Here is a 17,898-nt window from a genome sequence, read left to right as displayed (position 1 = left end):
CACAACAGTTGCTGTGAGTCCTGCTCCCCTGCAGTGGGACCCCAGTTTCCATAGATTATTGCAGCACCTAAGACAGGGGGCTTGAACCCGGGTCCTTGTGCACTGTGATGTGTGCATTCAGCAGGGGGAGCCACCACCTGATTCCTGCTGTGTTATCTTTTTATTTATATGTTTTTATTTCTTTCGGTAGAGACAGAGAGAATGGCCACGGCACCGAAACTTCCTTCAGTGCAGTGGTGGCAGGGCTCGAACCCAGGTTATGCACAAGACAAAGCAGAGCATTCACCAAGTGAACTATTTCACAGGCTTACAAAACTTTTTAAACAAACCTTCTTATTTTTGCACCATCTCCTTCAAGATAAATGTTATCAAAGCTGTTTCTGACATTTCTAAGCTGAATACATGTCTAATAATTTGAAGAACTGTGTACTGAGTCCCCACTTAACCCCGTGAGTAAATGTTAATTAACATCCAGGCTGCTTCAGGAGATGGCGTATCTTGGGAACAAGGCATCAGGTTGCTGTGGTCTGCCTCTGTTGGGATTGCTTTCGTTAGAAAAAAAAAAAAGGCATTGACACATCAATCCATACTCCCAGCCTGTCTCTCTCTTTCCCGTGTGGGGTAGGGATCTGGGAGTATGGATCGACCTTTCAATGTCCATGTTCAGCGGGGAAGCAATTATAGAAGTCAGACCTCCCACCTTCTGCACCCTATAATGATCCTGGGTCCACACTCCCAGAGGGATAAAGAATGGAAAAGCTATCAAGGGAGGGGATGGGGTACAGAGTTCTGGGGGATAGGAATTGTGTGGAGTTGTGCCCTCTTATCCTATGGTCTTGTCAGTATTTCCATTTTATAAATATTTTTTTAAAAAATGGCATAGGGTAAAATGACTTTCTGAAAATCTACTCTACTCTTCCATGTAACAGAAGTGATGAGAAGTCTCTTCCACATTCTGTCTCCAGTCCTTAAGGCTGGTGACCCTGTTCTGTAAGCCTGGTGATGGTCACAAGTAGCTGGGACACTGGGTCCTCATGATGGTGGTAGTGATAGCAAACAGGTGTGACATATGGCATGTGTGATGTAACAGACATCCTGCTGAGAATTTTGTATGAATTAACTCATTTCATCACCACAACAGCATTCTGAAATAGGCATTAATTATATCCTTAGATGCAGTGGGGGAGAAGGGGCTAGGACCCAGAGAAGTTAAGCTATTTACCCAAAGTCATACAGTACATATGGGATGGAACTCCCCTACACCCCACTTCCAAAAAAATAAGAGAACATGTAATTGTGGGAAATAGCAGAGGAGGACAAAGACACATCTTCCAAGTCAAGTTACAATTAAGGAGCCTGGTGATCACCCAGGCACCCAGGAATTTGAGCTTGACTGGCAAGAATGATTTATACTGTCAGGCTTTTTTTTTTTTTTAATTCCTCTAATACAGTTTAATATATAAGCAGGAAAAATCTGGGACATGGAGATGTTCTTCACCTTCGTGTCTGAACGGCCATCGGGAACATTTGTTTCTCTAGGCCAGCCCTTGAGAAATTAGTGCCACTAACTCTGGCCTTTAAGAAAGTGGGGAGAGGATGAAATTATTGCCATCAGAGAGTCAAGCAATAAAGTTATATAAATGTGCTTTAAACCCATTAGCAAACTGCTCAGCAAAGAGGCAGGTGCAGTCAACCTAAATGAGGTGTTTTTACTTGTAATTAAGCATGTAATTAAGAATATTGATTTTTTTTTTTGACCACACTCAAATTAGAGGCAATGAGTCTCTCTTTGGAGACTTGTTTTAACTAAAGCATGGTTTCTTTTGTCATTTTATTGGGGAGCAATTTGTTTACAGCAAAGTTGTTGACACATAGGTATAATTTCTCATCTCCCATAAGTGTCTATAGGACACTTTGTCCCCCAACTTAGGACCTTTTCCATCATCCTACACCAAGAACTAAACCCTCCTTTTCCAGCCCCCTCCCAGCCCTCTTTCCCAGAGTCCTTTGCTTCTGGAACTTCTGGAACAATCCTTAGTTTCTTGTTGGCTTCCTGCCATCAGGGTTATTGAGGGACCTAGTGCTTACAGGACTCTACAGTCCCCAGGGCCCGTCTTATTTATTCATTTATTTACTTACTTACTTGCCTATATATTTACTTGTTTATTTTTCTTTCCTCTAGACAGAAGGTGAGAGACAGAAAAAGATAGAGAGGGAGAAGGAGACAGGCAGGTGGAGAGACACCACAGCACCCCTCCACCACTCCTGAAAGGCCCTCTTCAGGCGCCTCATGTGTGCTGTCCTGGTGAGCCACCTCTGTCCTTCTGCAGCCTTCTTTTTAAGTGTTGGTATGGGCAGATAGATGGACAGACTGCAGTATTAAGTCTGGAGCATATCTTATAGTTGGGGTGAGTGATTTCATTCTGTGATGAATTGCAAAGCGCTCAGTGAAAAACATGCACTTTCTTCTACCTGTAGTTGGGGGGGTGGCTTCCATTTACATTCCTTGTGAATGGAACATAGCTTCCCACCTGATGCTGTTTGTGTTTTCATCTTCCTAATGCATACCTGCTACCTAGAAAAGAACTCTATGAGGTCTATTTCTTTCTTTTTTTTAAATTATTTATTTATAAAGTGGAAACGCTGATAAGACCATAGGATAAGAGGGGTACAATTCCCACCACCAGAACTCCGTATCCCATCCTCTCCCCTGATAGCTTTCCTATTCTTTAACCCTCTGGGAGTATGGACCTAAGGTCATTGTGGGATGCAGAAGGCGGAAGGTCTGGCTTCTGTAATTGCTTCCCTGCTGAACATGGGTGTTGACAGGTTGATCCATACTCCCAGCCTGCCTCTCTCTTTCCCTAGTGGGGCAGGTTCTGAGGAAGCAGAGCTCCAGGACACATTGGTGGGGTCATCTGTCCAGGGAAGTCCAGTTGGCATCATGGTAGCATCTAGAACCTGGTGGCCTCATCTTAACTTCTCTTTCAGCAGTTGACTCCTTAGGAATGTCCACTATTTCTCAATTTGTTTGCAAAGTCCCTCCTCAGATGTTCTCCCATCTGAGCTTTAGTTGATTTTGCTGGTTGAGAGAGAAACTACATTAACTCCTCTCAGCCTCCACTCAGGCTGGGTTTCCCGCCCCATCTCAGCAGTGGCCTCTCCTGCCAGGTGCCCCAGGAGCCTTCAGCACTGGGTTTGTCTGGAGGACTGGACACTTCCTCTAGTGTGGATGTAGTCTCTGTTATGCAGGGTCCTAATCCTCATGTTGATCATACACACACACACACACACACACACACACACACACACACCACACACACCACATACCCCACATACCCTATTCTCCTTACTTTGGGAAACATATTTCAGGAATGATTATGAAATTGCTAGTTATGGAGAAAAAACAGATGTGGTAAGTAACCCTTTACCACGTGAGAATCTTGCCTTTGATACAGCCCGTTCAACGTCATTGATTCTACTTTTTCCAACTTTCATCTATTGCCTCGTTTATGTAGACAACTCACCTCAGTGCCCTCCCAGGAGCAGTATGCTTCCTTCGACTTTAGGTTTTCACCAGTTTTTCTGCCTATCCACATGGTCCCTTTCCCAGAGTGATTTTCTCCTGATTCTTGAAGGCTCAGCTCTGGTTCCCCTGTTCAAACAGACTGATTTCTGGGAGGTCTGTTCATTCTCTGATTCCTTTTGCACGTCTGTGGTGATGTGATATATAAACTGTGTAAAGTGTGTCCATGCATGTGCCTATTATACACTGCCACCCAGTGTGTGCTGGTGGTGGCCACTTTAAACCCCACTGCCACCAGCAAAAGACTCAAGGTAGTTTGTGGTTGTTGGATCCCTCTGTTGCCTAATTAATCCAATCTCTGTCATTTTTAAATCCTAGTATTTTCCAAAAGGAGAGCTTTGCCTTTTTCTGGGTAGCACTGGAGCTGTGGCGTCTATCTTTTGTTTGGCAGGTCTAAAAAATTCCAGTCATTTATTGAGAGCTGCTTGGTGAAGAATCACAGTCAGAGACCGGCAACAGAGCAGCTGATGAAACACCCCTTCATCAGAGACCAACCGAATGAGCGCCAGGTCCGCATCCAGCTCAAGGACCATATCGATAGGACAAAGAAGAAGCGAGGAGAGAAAGGTCAGCAGAACATTCATATTCCAGCAAGAGGAAAGGAAGATGAGGGAGTCAGGGGCTGCGGTGTATTTAGCGGTGCAGTGGGGAAGTCAGATTGGGGGCACTGCCTCTCGGGTTGCAGCATCTGAGTGGGGTGAGTAGAGTGAGACTACCCATAGGGAGCTTTTCAGGGCAGAACACAACTGTCCTTTGTATAGGAACTGACCAAGGTGTTATTAACTCATAGTCTGAAGTGGTTTCACGTGGTTAAGCGACTTAATTTGAGTTGAAATGAAGATTCAGGTGAAGAAGACTAAAAATGAATGCAAGATAGACCATTTGGAAAAAAAGCAAGTCTAGTTGACATTTCTCTGCACTGACATCATGAAGCACTGAAATTCATATGCTTGGGGCTCATTTCTACTTGAGGTATTTTGGAGTCAGTGAGTTTTCTTGTATTTGTGTTGATGTACACAACAGAGCTTGTCGTTCTGAGCTGAGAGATGACTCAGTGTCTTTTTAAACCTCAACAGGTTCAGACCCTCCCTAGCTGTTCCACCAAACTGTCTCTTCTCTGCATCTTTGAGGATACTGTGTGTCCAATCTGAGACTGTGCTCCTATTGTCTGAGTAGAGTAGGGGGTCAGGCAGGTTGAAGTGTGAGAGGTAAAAGTGCCAGCAGGGGCCAGCTGTCAGGTAATGGCAGGGGGTGTGAGGCAGGCCAGGGACAAGGATGGTGAGTTCTGTGCTCTGCAACCTGGAGGAATAAGACCTGGAAAGAAACAGGAAAGCCAAGATGATACAATCCTAGCTGCTATTTAAGAAGGGTGTTCTTGGGCCATTCCAGAAAGGCAAAACTTTCTAGGGAAGGTTTTAGATAAATGAGTACGTCTCTGGCCTATTCAAAGCCATCTTGTCTCAAGAGGAACTTTATTCTGGGCATGTGGGGTGAGTTAGGTACCCACACCCATGCCAACAGACATGAATTTGGAGTTCAGGTCGTCTTTTTAGCCCTTAATAATAGTTATGTGAACTCCCACCCCATTTTTTTTAGAAGAGGAGTGGGAGCATAATAATCAGTATTCTCTAATTAAGACAATCAGGTAACACATGTAAAGTGCTTGGCTATAACACTTGACCCATACACATACTCAAGCTATGATCTATTCTTGTTTGGACAATGCTTGACTGATCTCTGATTCCTTAGTACTGTTTAAGATTATCTTCTGAAGGGAACATGTGGCATCTTTACCTCTGGCCTGGGAGTAAGAACTGGCTGACTTTGGGTGCTTTAAACTCTTTGAGGTACAAACTGCTGTGTGACTCATATCTTACTATATTACATGAAAAAAAAACCTACTTTTTTTCTTTTGTATTTATTTGTTATTGGATAGAGATAGAGAGAAATTGAGAGGAGAGATATAGAGGGAGAGAGACAGAGAGACACCTGTAGCCCTACTTCACCACTCATGAAGTTCCCCCCTGCATGTGGGGACCAGGGGGCTTGAGCCCCACTCATTGTGCACAGTAGTATGCTCACTCAACCAGGTGCACCACTGCCTGTCCTCATTAACAGAGACCACTTTTTTTTCTTTATTGGTGGGAATAATGGTTTGCAGTGAACAGTAAAATACACTAGTTTGTACATGTGTAACATTTCTCAGTTTTCCACATAACAATTCAACCCCCTCTAGGTCCTCTGACATCATGAGCCCTCCCCCACACCCTCCACCCCAGATTCTTTTACTTTGGTGCAATATAGCAGGCTGGGCGGTGGTGCACTGAGCTAAGCACCCATGGTACTTTGGTGCAATACACCAAACCCAGTCCAAAGTTTGCTTTGTGTTTTCTTTTTATTTACTTTTTATTTTATTTTTATTATTGGATAGAGTCAGAGAGAAGTTGAGAAGAGACGGGAGATAGAGAGACAGAGATATACCTGCAGCCCTGCTTCACCACTCATGAAACTTTCCCCCTGCAGGTGGGGACCAGGGACTTGAACCGGCATCCTTTTGCGCTGTAATGTGTGCACTAAACCCGGTGTGCCACCACCTAGCCCCCTTTTAAATTTCTTTTTAAATTTTTTTTTATATTTATTTATTCCCTTTTATTGCTCTTGTTGTTTTATTGTAGTTATTGATGTCATCGTTGTTGGATAGGACAGAGAGAAATGGAGAGAGGAAAGAAAGACAGAGAAGGGGACAGAAAGACACCTGCAGACCTGCTCCACCATTTGTGAAGCTACTCCCCTGCAGGTGGGGAGCCAGGGCTCAAACCCGGATCCTTATGCTGGTCCTTGCACTTTATGCCACCTGTGCTTAACCCGCTGCTCTACCACCCGACTCCCTGATTTATGTTTTCTTATTTTTCTGCTTCTATTTTTTCTTATTAGTAATTTGATACTGATAAACAACACTGTGGGAGAAGAGGGGCACCATTCATAGAACTCCCACCACCACCATGTCATATCCCCTTCCCTCCATTGTAAGGTTCCCTATTCTTTGCCCCTCTGGGAGTATGGACCAAAGATCTCTGTGGAGCACAGAAAATCAGAGATCTGGCTTCTGTAATTACTTCTTCACTGGACACAGGCACTGAAGGAGAGATTATTTTCAGTGTGTTTGTTGTGTGCAGAATGGAAGAGTAAAATTCTTGGTAGTGGGTATACTCAGGACTTCAGTGATAATTTAAAAACCTTCGTTCAGCTTAGCCTTAACCCTAAACTTTCTCTGCTCCTTCAAAGGTGTTGGGTGAGATCTCATTCTCTCTGTTTAGTTGGATTAGTTAACGGGTTTGCTCTCTTTAACACTTTTTCACTTTTTGTAGCTCTAAGACCAGTTTTGGTGAAGTCATTCATAAGGTGTATCTGCTTTATGACTTTGTAAAAATCAGTAATAATTAAAAAACAAAAATAAAAGTCAGTAATATAAAAGCAATCAAACTAGATGTTGATGAAGTAAAACTGAAGAGCCTGATAAATGAAGGGTTTACTCTAGAGAGTGGGAATAATTGTATTACTTTAGTGTTGCCCCTTTTTTGGCTACAAATTCTTTTAATATAAATATATTAATACATAGATTAACATTTCTGTAATTTACGTCGAACCTTCATTTAATCCATTCCAGCAAAGTTTGAAATAATCAACTATGTAATTAAAAATAATAAAAACTAGAGGGGTGGCATGGCTCAGGTTCAAAACAATCAAGGCTTATTACATGGCACTACAGCAGTATGGAATGGTATATTTTAGGTACAGCAAGATGGGCAGTTACTAGCATAAGTAAGAGTAGGTCAGGCCTGTAATCCATAAGTTTCCAAAGTTCAGCTCCACATTCTGTCTCCTGAGATAGGCAGCATGGTAGGCCCTGGGAAGCTGAGCTGGCCTGAGCTCAAACACTAGAAGGAGCCAGATGGGAAAAGAGTGGACTTCAGGCTGCCTGGAAGTTAAACTTAGTTTACATAAGTTCATCAGCCTGACGTCAGCTGTAAGCCATATGCTAATTATGTTCTTACAGTTCATCCTCTGCTGTATGCTAATCAAGTCCCAAAGTCCCATTCACAGGCTATGTCACTTCTTAGTATAAACATGGACAGGATGCTCAGAGTCTGTATGAATATAGGTGAATAAGCAAGTCTTTGATGTTTTTAGTGTTCCCTCTGCAAGCCCTCACTTCACTCCCCAAAAATCCGGCCACAGAAACTGGGTGTTGGGTTCAGGCCCTTTTAGCCTAAAGACCTTTTGGTCTGGGATCTGTGTCTAACCCAGAAATGGCCCAACACTTTTGGAAACTCAGTTCAGAAAATAACAGAGGTAGCTCAGATTTCAGGTGGTTACTGGGCATGGGAATCATGGTGCATGTAAGGTGTTGGAATGCTACAATCCAGGCCTTAACTGGCTGTGTTCTAGAGAGGAGTTTGCAGACAAAAGGTTTAACTGTTTGACATGGGTCCAAACAAGACCTGTGAGTGATAAACTAAAAGAAACATCTCCAAGACCATAATTTAGTAATCTTATTGCCTTCCATCACAGAGGCTAGGCAATTCATGAGGCATCTGCTGGAGAAAGAATAGAAGCTCTGTGGAGAAAAGTAACGTTTCTCAGCTGTCTGATTAGCATTATACAGTTCAAAAAACTTAAAATATATAAAACTCTCAGTATTCTGTTTATTTGAGGATTAGCCCTTTCAGGGTGCATTATAGCATTCCACAATTGCTCATCCAATGGGGTAGTAGAGCCTGCCAATTCCATGCTTAGAAGAAATAAGCCATAACCTAGAAACATATTCAGGGCTGTTGTCAGTCTGTTATGAGGAATACCTTTAGCAGCAAAGGCAGAGAAAGTGTTCACAAACATGGGCTGCCTCCTGTTTGACAGGTGGCATGTATAAAGCCTATAACAGTGTCCACAGAGACAGGAACAAATTTTAACTTACCAAACTGAGGGTTGTGTGAAACATCCATTGGCCAGAATTCACTATCAGTGTCTTCTGAGATAAAAAACAAACAAACAAACCATAAAGGCAGGAGGAGTGAGGAGTGATAGCTTGCTAGTCTAGGCATTAAAGAACAATGGTTCATGCTTGTACCAGAGAGATACCAAATCATTCAACAAGAGCTTAGAACCTTGGTGAAAAAAAGGAGTGAGAATAGTAGACAAATTCAAAGTGTCACACACTTCTTGTCTGTATGTACCATCAAATAGGATATAGGGTTTTAACTGTGCAATGCAGGTGCCATAGGGCAAATGACAAATTTTAATTTGTCTCATATGGTCAGTATCAATAATTCCAGAATGCACTTGATAACTTAGAGAGGTTAAACTAGAGCACCATAGCAAAAAAAATTAATAAAACTTTTGGGCCCCCGACACTAGTCGGTACAATTTCTAGCTTATCCCTTTGAGTTAAGAAGCATGGGAATGTCTAACAACATTTCACAATCAACAGTGGCTTCAAGGATAAATCTCTGTGAATACATACACACATATCCCACTATTCAAATAAATCATCCTTATAGAGAAACTGGAAGGTTCAAGACATAGAGACACAGTAAGGCAATCTGTTACAGTTCATGCCTGTAATAAGTCCCTATCTTTCAGAGCTACCCAACAGTCCTCATTGTTTTATGGAATGAAGGGCCAGAGCCCCACCTTTTGTCTCCTGGCAGAGAATTATCTCCTGCATAAGTTCTGGATGGACAGTGGATTGCCCAGTGAAAACCTCTTTTATAGTTTGGGAACTGGGCTAAGGCAGGTTTTGAACATCTGTCATCTCCAGATACTTTTTAAGTCATTCGAGATTCACCTTGCAATTCTTTTGTAAATGGCCTTCATTATTACATTTAAAACAAACCTGGACTATATTGAGCCTGCCACACACGTGGCCTGATTGAATGCAGCCATAACATGTGGTTTATGGATTTGAGTCAGTACCTTAGTACATGCTTTTATCATCTGAGCAGTATTTAAAGATTGATCTTTAAGTGGCCCAAGAATTCCTTTACAATCCTGGTTTGCATTATCATAGGCTAATCCCTTACTTAGAATTTTGGCTGCCTCTTTATTGTCTATTTGTCTAACTATTGCTTCTTTTAAGTTGTCCACAAAGTCCATGTAGGGTTCTATAGCTTTCTGAAAAACAGAGCTAAAAGACTCTGAGTGCTATGTATCTTATCCCATGCTGTGACGGCTGCTTGCACAGCAAGACATGTTTCATTTTTTCCGATGTTCATGTGTTCACTGGAAGAGGCAAAAGCACCTGCACCCACTAACTGACTAGGTGAGCTGTCTCTAGGAAGCTGATCTGGCCAAGCTTTATACTTCATCTCAGTCCTTTCCCTTTTGGGAGCATGGGGAAATCTTGAAGTTCAAAAAAACCATCTTGCTTATAGTCCTTCTTCAAAGAATCACTCAGTAGCATTTTTGAAAGGAATTTTTTTCTGTTTTTATCATTGGTAACGACATGTCTGGCTCCATAGTGGGGATAAAGGCAGGGGAGAGAAAGGGATGGAGTGAGTTGTGTGGCACAGTAGAAGGTGGCTGTGGAAAGGAGTCTGACATCACAGGAAGAGGTGGAACAGCAAAGGAAGGAGAGGCTAGAGAAAGAATTTCCATGAATTAGAAATGGTGTCAGACCACATTTGCCCCATTCTTTGCTAAAGCCATGAATAGTTAAACAAGAACAAATTTGAAACACAGATGCAGACTAAGCGGCCTGTTTTGACTCAACAGAAAAATGAAAAAGTATTTGGGTTTCAGGCACACTAGAAATGGGTTGTGCCTGCAAGGAGGATGAGGAAGAAAAAGTGGATTTGGAAATACGAGGAGAAGAAGGAAAACTTAGGGAATAGTTTTGTAAAGAAAACTGCAGTTGCTTCAGAGGAGATAGGCAGAGGTTATAGGTCTAAAGCTGTTTTGCTGTGACCATACCAATATTTCTATAAAAATCATTGCCAATTTCTTTCCATATATCAAATGATAAAGCTCTATGTTTGAGGAAGACTTGAGAAGACGACCTTGATTACATCTAACAACTTGCGTAATTCTTGGCTGGAACACTGAATTTTACATATCTTTAAAGTCTCTTTCAATTGTCTGAGGTGAAAATTGTCTTCCTTAGAATGTAATATACCCATAGTGACAGTTTCAGAAAGGGTAAAAGTAGAAGAAAGCTTAAAATTAAATGGATGCCACTTACCAGGAATTAGCATAGGGCGGTTGGGTCCCTCATCAGGTTATGGAGTCTAGAACTGTAAGTTTAAAGTCAAACAAACAAACAAACAAACAAACAAACAAAAACATGCAGCAGAAAGGGTGGAAATAAAAAAAAATTCAACATGTATGGTAGATTAAAGTTTAACTGTCTGGGCAACAAGGATGAGGTAAAAAATTGCAGCGTGTTTGGGAACCTCAGCCTGCAAAATCCAAGTGGAACATACATAGTAATTCAACGCATGGAAGATACATAGTCAAACCACATTGGGCAAAAAGGAGTGGGTAAAAATTGCAACACGTTGGGATGCCATTTATTGTAATTAAAAATACAAACTAGGAGGTCAGCAGTAGTGCACCAGTTTAAGCGCACGCGGTGCGAAGCACAAGGACCGGCATAAAGATCCCAGTTCGAGCGCCCGGCTCCCCACTTGCAGGAGGGTTGCTTCACAAGCTGTGAAGCAGGTCTGCAAGTGTCCATCTTTTTCTCCCCCTCTCTGTCTTCCCCTCCTCACTCCATTTCTCTCTGTCCTATCCAACAATAATATCAATAACAACAATAATAATAACCACAACAATGATAAAACAACAAGGGCAACAAAGGGAAAAAAAATAGCCTCTAGGAGCAGTGGATTCATGGTGTAGACACTGAGCCCCTGCAATAACCCTAGAGGCAAAAAGAAAAAAAATAAAGAAAAATAAAACTAGAGGGGTGATACAGCTCAGGTTCAAACGAGGCTTATTTCATAGGGGTACAGCAGTACAGAATGGTATATTTTAAGTACAGAAGAAAGCCAACTATCAGCAGAAGTAAGAGTAAGTTAATTTGGTTTATGTAAGTACAGCAGCCTGAACTCAGCCATATGCTAATTATGCTCTCACAGTTCATCCTAGCCCTATACTAATCAGGTCCCAAAGTCCTATTCACGGACTGTGTCACAACAGTAAACCTTCAATGTAAAATATTAAACCAGTTTAAGAAGATTATGGTGAAATCATGGTGAAGTGATACTTTAGAAATAAGGTGCCAGGGAGTCAGGCTGTAGTGCAGCGGGTTAAGCGTAGGTGTCACAAAGGGTAAGGACCGGCGGAAGGATCCAGGTTCGAGCCCCTCTCTCCCCACCTGCAGGGTAGTCACTTCACAAGTGGTGAAGCAGGTTTGCAGGTGTCTATTTTTCTCTTCTCCTCTCTTTGTCTTCCCCTCCTCTCTCCACTTCTCTCTATCCTATCCAACAACGATGACAACAATAATAACTACAACAATAAAACAACAAGGGCAACAAGGGCATAAATAAATTAAATAAATTTTAAAAACAAGGTACCTAAAATCTTTTTACATATAAATATATGAAGATACTTTGTGATTTTAAAAATACACAGGCTCAAAATACTCTAGCTTCTTTTCATTGTTGCTTCAATAATTGAATAGTATGTCAGATATTTTAACCTTATGATCAAATTCATTGTCCTCATGTGACAGCATCCTCCTGGTGGCAGCCTAAGCAAATTGCAGTATTATTATTATTATTATTATTATTATTATTATTACCAGAGCACTGCTCAGTTTAGGCTTATGGTGGTATGAGGGATTGAGCCTGGGACTTTGCAGCCCCAGGCATGCATGAGAGTTTCTTTGCATAACCATATACTATCTCCCCCACCTAGGTAAAAACATTTTTCATAGTTCTCATTGCTAATCCATAGCTATGAATGAACGGTAATGATGTGACATTCTCCTCGGCTTAAAAAATTCTGCAGAGACTCACTATTGCCCACAGAATAACCCATCGGCATGGAGTATGTAAGAATCAGCAAGCCTATATCTTGCCTCTTACAGCTAATTTCAGAATATGTCATCCAGAATAATGCCCTCAACCTTCCTCGGGTGGTTATGTAGCTTGGCCCACTTGTGACCATGTTCATCTGCCAACTGGAGATGGCTTTCGATTTTCCAAAGCCCAGTTCATTTCCTTGCTACCCAGCCTTCTCCCTAATAGCTGGTGGGCTTGCTGCTTCTTTCTCAGATGTCTCACTGCTCTTTGAATGTTTTGCTCTTTAACACAGGGTCTGTTTGGAATGAGTCCTTTCTCAGACTACATAAGCTCTTGACTGAGTCTAATTTACAGCCTCTGCTTAACCTGTTTTTTTTTAATTGAGGGGATTAATGATTTATAATAAATACAGTTGTTGGTATCTATGCAAAATTTCTGTTTTTTGCAAAACACTCACCTGCAGCCTAGGTCCTCCTCCACCATCATTCTCCAGGACCTGAAACCACTTGCCCATCCCCACCCACTGGAGTCCTTTACTTTGGTGAGATACACCAAGCCCAGTCCAAGTTCTACTTTGTGCTTCCTTTCTGTTCTTATTTCTCAGCTGAAGCTGCTCTTACTGAAACGATGCTGGCCACTCTACTAGAGAATCCAGATCTTTGTTTGGAAAGAATGTGTGATGCTCAAAGGTTGCTGTGAGAAATGAATGAGGACACATGGCACAAAGACTCAGTGGAGGGCCTGCTGTGGGACAAGTCTTCCTCCTCCATAGCCCTAGGGTCTCTGGCTACTCTGGGGCCTCTGATCCCAGCTGTGTGTTAGATTCTGTTTGCCTCCAGAGAAAAGCTCAGTCCTCTTCACTGTCACATGTTAACTTAACACACTGCTGAACTAAATGCAGCCTGCCAGTTTGGCACACATTTCAGGCCTTATTTTCCTTTCTTTTCTCTTTTTTTATTTCTAAAATACTATGCTAGGTCCCCCCCCCCCAGCCTCAAATCTGATATGCAGGTGGATCCAATTTATTGTCTGGGGAGATGATGTCATGGCTGGAAAAAGGACCAGAAAGCTGGATCAAGGAAGAGAGTAGCTCCCAAATATGGGAAGGTGTATAAATATTGTTGGCTGTAAACCCCATCGATTTGCTCTGATTTGGAGCCCATATTCAGCTTAGGAGCTTATGTGACCTCTGTAACCCTATAAGCCTGAGCTCATATTATGTGGTCATGAATAGGAATTTTCCAAGTTGCCCCAATATCAGGACCCATCTTCCTCAGGTGTAGCATAGAGTATGTTGTCCATCCTCCCTTCAGAGGATGGAACATTCTCTAGCGTTGTTGATCCGAGTTGAGGGCAAGGTCCTATGGGGGCCCACAAAGGGTCTATTATGTTGTTCCTGATAGAGATGACTGGTAACATTGGGGAGAGGGATTGATTTGAGATCTAGGCCCATCATGTCAGTTTGGGACTCTCAGTACTCCCCGACTAGGGCCCCAGCTGATGGGGCTCAGGCCTTATTTTTTATAACACAAACTGTCAAGTGTCTCCTTCTGCTATTTATCAAGACAGATAAAAGAAATTTGTGAGTCCATGTAAGTTACTATAAAACTCTTACTTAAACAGGAATACTGTCAATAAGGCAGTGAGGGAACAGTTGGGCCAGTAGAAGCTGGCATGGCTAATCTTGTCAGGGGAGCTGGCACCAGCAGAGTTGTTTTCTAGTTTCTTTTTAAATTTCTTCCTTCCTTCCTTCCTTTCATTTTCTTTCTTTTTTTTTTTTTTTTTCATTGAGAGGCTAATGGTTACAGTACAGTCATTGGCATATGGGTACATTTTCCCATCTTGCCGTGACAGGTATCTGCAGTGTTTTTTGGTTTCCTCGAGTGCTTGTGAAGGCCAGGTAGGGAAGACACTCTGGAGAGTCCCCTGGGCAGCATCAGGGGACTCAGCATCACTGTGGTGGGACCTGAGCCACTGGAATGGAGCCTGAGCCTGGCCCCTCTCAGCATTAGGCACAGATCTTTGGGTCTCTGCACCACAGAGTCCTGGGCCCTAACATCCCTGCCTCTCTCTCTCTCCAGATGAGACAGAATACGAATATAGTGGCAGCGAGGAAGAAGACGAAGAGAACGACTCGGGAGAGCCCAGGTAAGAGAGGGCCGGCCAGGGCTGCTCATGGGACCCTCACTCGCTCTCAGAACTTCTGATCACTCTCAAAATGCTAGGTTTTTTTTGGGGGGTCTGATTGAATCATTGTCAACATATATATATATATATATATATATATTCGATAATTAGGGGGAAAATTCTAGGTAGACTCTTCAGAAAACCTGCAAATCAACATATAACTTATCTCCACAATTTTAAAAGATATTAATTTTAATTATATATATATCTTTGTTGGGTTTTTAGTGGGTTACAGCACTATTGTTGACACATGGGTACAACTTCTCATCACCCATGACAGGTGTCCGCAAAACACTCTCACCCCCAACTTAGGTCCTTTCCCCTCACCCTGCACCAGGGCCCCAAAGACCCCCCAGCCTCTTCCCTGCCCTCCTCATAGTCCTTTGCTTTTGTACAGTGCACCCCATTCGGTGATTTATATTATTATTGACTAGATATGAGAGAGAGGATTTCACATGAGTCAGAGAGAAGGAGAAAGAGAAAGCCAGAGGACCACTCTGGTACACGTGGTACCAAGAGTCAAACCAGGAACCTCTGGCACAGAAGTCTAGTGCTCTACCAGTTGAGCTGTCTCCGCAGCCACCTGCCCCCAACTTTAAGGTCTCTACTCTGAGACCTCACTGCTTCCTCCCAGCTGTGCCCTGTGACAGGGCTGGGGATACCGCTTCCTGAGGAACAGGGACTGGAAGTGTCTGAGCTGCTTGGTTCACACTCCATGCTCCCTGAGGGCCTGACTCAGGACCTGATGCCCATGTCACCTGCCTTCAGACTGTCACCACTGCCTAAGCCAAGCACCAGGCATTTTCAGAAGCCATATTTCACTATGGTGCTGACCACTCCCCAGAGCTCTGCTGCCAGTCCCTGTGGTCAGGGGGTCAGGGGAGCTAGGGGATCAGGGGTCAAAAGTCAGGGGTCGGACAAAGCCTTCTTGGGTCATTTCATTGCTACCATCCCTTGTCTGTGAGTCAGGGAATTGGCGTGGGGGTGATAATCTGAGGCTTGGGGTCCTCTGGCTCTGAGAAGGGGACCCCACATAGCTGGAGAGTCTTCATCCAGAAAGGGACCCCCAACCCTTGCTGCTGGGAGGAGTTGGAGTGCCCTGTTTGGGTGCTGCAGCTACTGAGGCCACACCAGCAGAGGGCAGTGCTGAGCTCCCAGGGTGTTGTGGCTCCATCCATTGAGCAAAGGGATTTTCAGAGCCACAGACAGAGAGGAGCTCCTTCTCTATGTCTGAGTGGGGTAACTATTAGGGTTGGAGGGCAGTGAACATTGTCAGAGGACACATTGTCAGGCCCTGCTATCAGGGAAGCTGTGCACTTTGACTGCTCACTTAGACACTCATGTCACCTGCTGAGTCCCCAGGCCCAGGCTCCCCCTGAGCAGCTGTCCACACTCCACCTTCCCAGCAGCCTGCTTGTGGGTCACTCAGCGGCCAGCAAGGCCTGGACACCACAGTGACTGAATAGGGCAGTGTAGGCCCCTGGAGAAGTTCAAGCCCCCAGTATCCATCTGCAGGATGGAAGCTAAACATGGCTTGTTTAGGAGAGAGAAAAGCAAAGTCTCACTCTGGCACATGTGATGTCAGGGATGAAACTCAGGACTCATGCTTGAAGTGTCTAGCACTTTACCCACTGTGCCACCTTCTGGGCTGCCATGTCAAACAGGAATAGCAACAGTTCAGGACTCAGGGTTTGTACTTGCAGCTGTGGGGGACAGGTCTCTGCACTGTTACAAGGTCCTAGTGAGGGCGGCATGACCCTCCAAAAGTGTCCCCGGACCCTGAGGACAGCTGAGTGCAATCCCACTCTGGGAAGGGCAGGGGGTTCCCAGCTGGCTTCTCCCCTGGGTGACTGTATCCCTCCTAGGTGACAGTGCCCTCTTCTCCCCTGACTGACAATGTCCCCCCCCCCCCCACCAGCTCCATCCTGAACCTTCCTGGGGAGTCCACTTTACGCAGGGACTTCCTAAGGCTGCAGCTGGCCAACAAGGAGCGCTCAGAGGCCCTGCGGCGCCAGCAGCTGGAGCAGCAGCAGCGTGAGAATGAGGAGCATAAGCGCCAGCTGCTGGCTGAGCGGCAGAAGCGCATTGAGGAACAGAAGGAGCAAAGGAGGAGGCTGGAGGAGGTGAGGAGGCAGGGCTGGGGGAGGCGAGGGGCAGGGCTGGAGGAGGTGAGGGGGCAGGATAGAGGAGGTGAGGAGAGGCATAGCTAGGGGAAATGAGGGGCAAGACTGGAGGAGGTGAGGGGACAGGGCTGGAGGAGGTGAGGAGGGGCATGGCTGGGGGAAGTGAGGGGCAGGGCTGGAGGAAGTAAGAGGGGCCCAGGCTAGAGGAGCTGAGGGGAGAGCTGACCCTTTGGCCTGAGGGGCTGACCCTTTGGCCTGCTAGGAAGTGTCCTCTCAGCCTCTTAGTCATGGACTGCAGCTTTCTAGTGTGTCCTGGGGCAGAGGATGTTGATAGGGCAGAGTGCTTTCTGTCAGTCCACCCATCCGTCCATCCCTCCGCATGTGGCCACTCTGCAGGGGGACACCCTCCCAGCTGGCTGGGCTGCACTTGTTCATCATGGGGCAGGAGTGAAGTGCCAGCTCAGGGCCTGTGCCCAGTTCTGACAGAAGTCATTGGTGCTTGACCTGCTTTGCATGGAGAGCTTGTATCCAAAGAGGCTTCGGGGGGTGGAATTGCCACTCCTGGGGTCCCCAGAGGAACTTCTCATTCTCAAGAGTTCTAACACTCTGCTCAGATGTACCCCACCTTCACTCTTGGGTCTTTCAATTGAAAGAAAGGGGTGTGTGTGTGTGTGTGTGTGTGTGTGTGTGTGTACACGTGTGTGGGGGGGAAGTGTACCCAGTAAAGCACATATCACCATGCTTGAGGACCTGGGTTCAAGCCCCCGGTCCCCACCTGCAGGGGCAAAGCTGAGTGGCAGAGCAAGGCTACAGGTGTCTTCCCATCTCTGCCCCATCGACTCCTCTCTATCTCTGTTTCTCACCCTTTTATTATTACAAAGAAAGGGAAAGAATGGCCCCGGGAGTGGTGGAATCCTTCAGGCACCAGGCCCTAGAGAGAGGCCTAATGGCAACAGCAACAAGGTTTGGAAGCCCAGTG

General features: G+C 44.6%; 1 protein-coding gene across 5 annotated transcripts in view; it reads left to right on the top strand.

The window, feature by feature from the left end:
- The window catches only part of TNIK (TRAF2 and NCK interacting kinase), a 328,431-nt gene that overhangs the window by 240,874 nt on the left and 69,659 nt on the right, over positions 1 to 17,898 (top strand). For all 5 annotated transcript variants that reach the window (XM_060171963.1, XM_060171962.1, XM_060171961.1 and 2 more), the window contains exons 10-12: positions 3,978 to 4,153; positions 14,691 to 14,757; positions 16,715 to 16,919. In XM_060171963.1, the coding sequence (XP_060027946.1) occupies positions 3,978 to 4,153; positions 14,691 to 14,757; positions 16,715 to 16,919 (448 nt within the window). The remainder of the gene's footprint in view (positions 1 to 3,977; positions 4,154 to 14,690; positions 14,758 to 16,714; positions 16,920 to 17,898) is intronic.

This window comes from Erinaceus europaeus, chromosome 14, assembly GCF_950295315.1.
Source record: "Erinaceus europaeus chromosome 14, mEriEur2.1, whole genome shotgun sequence".
In the NCBI taxonomy this organism is placed as follows: domain Eukaryota; kingdom Metazoa; phylum Chordata; class Mammalia; order Eulipotyphla; family Erinaceidae; genus Erinaceus; species Erinaceus europaeus.
This window is presented reverse-complemented; position numbering and strand designations above follow the sequence as displayed.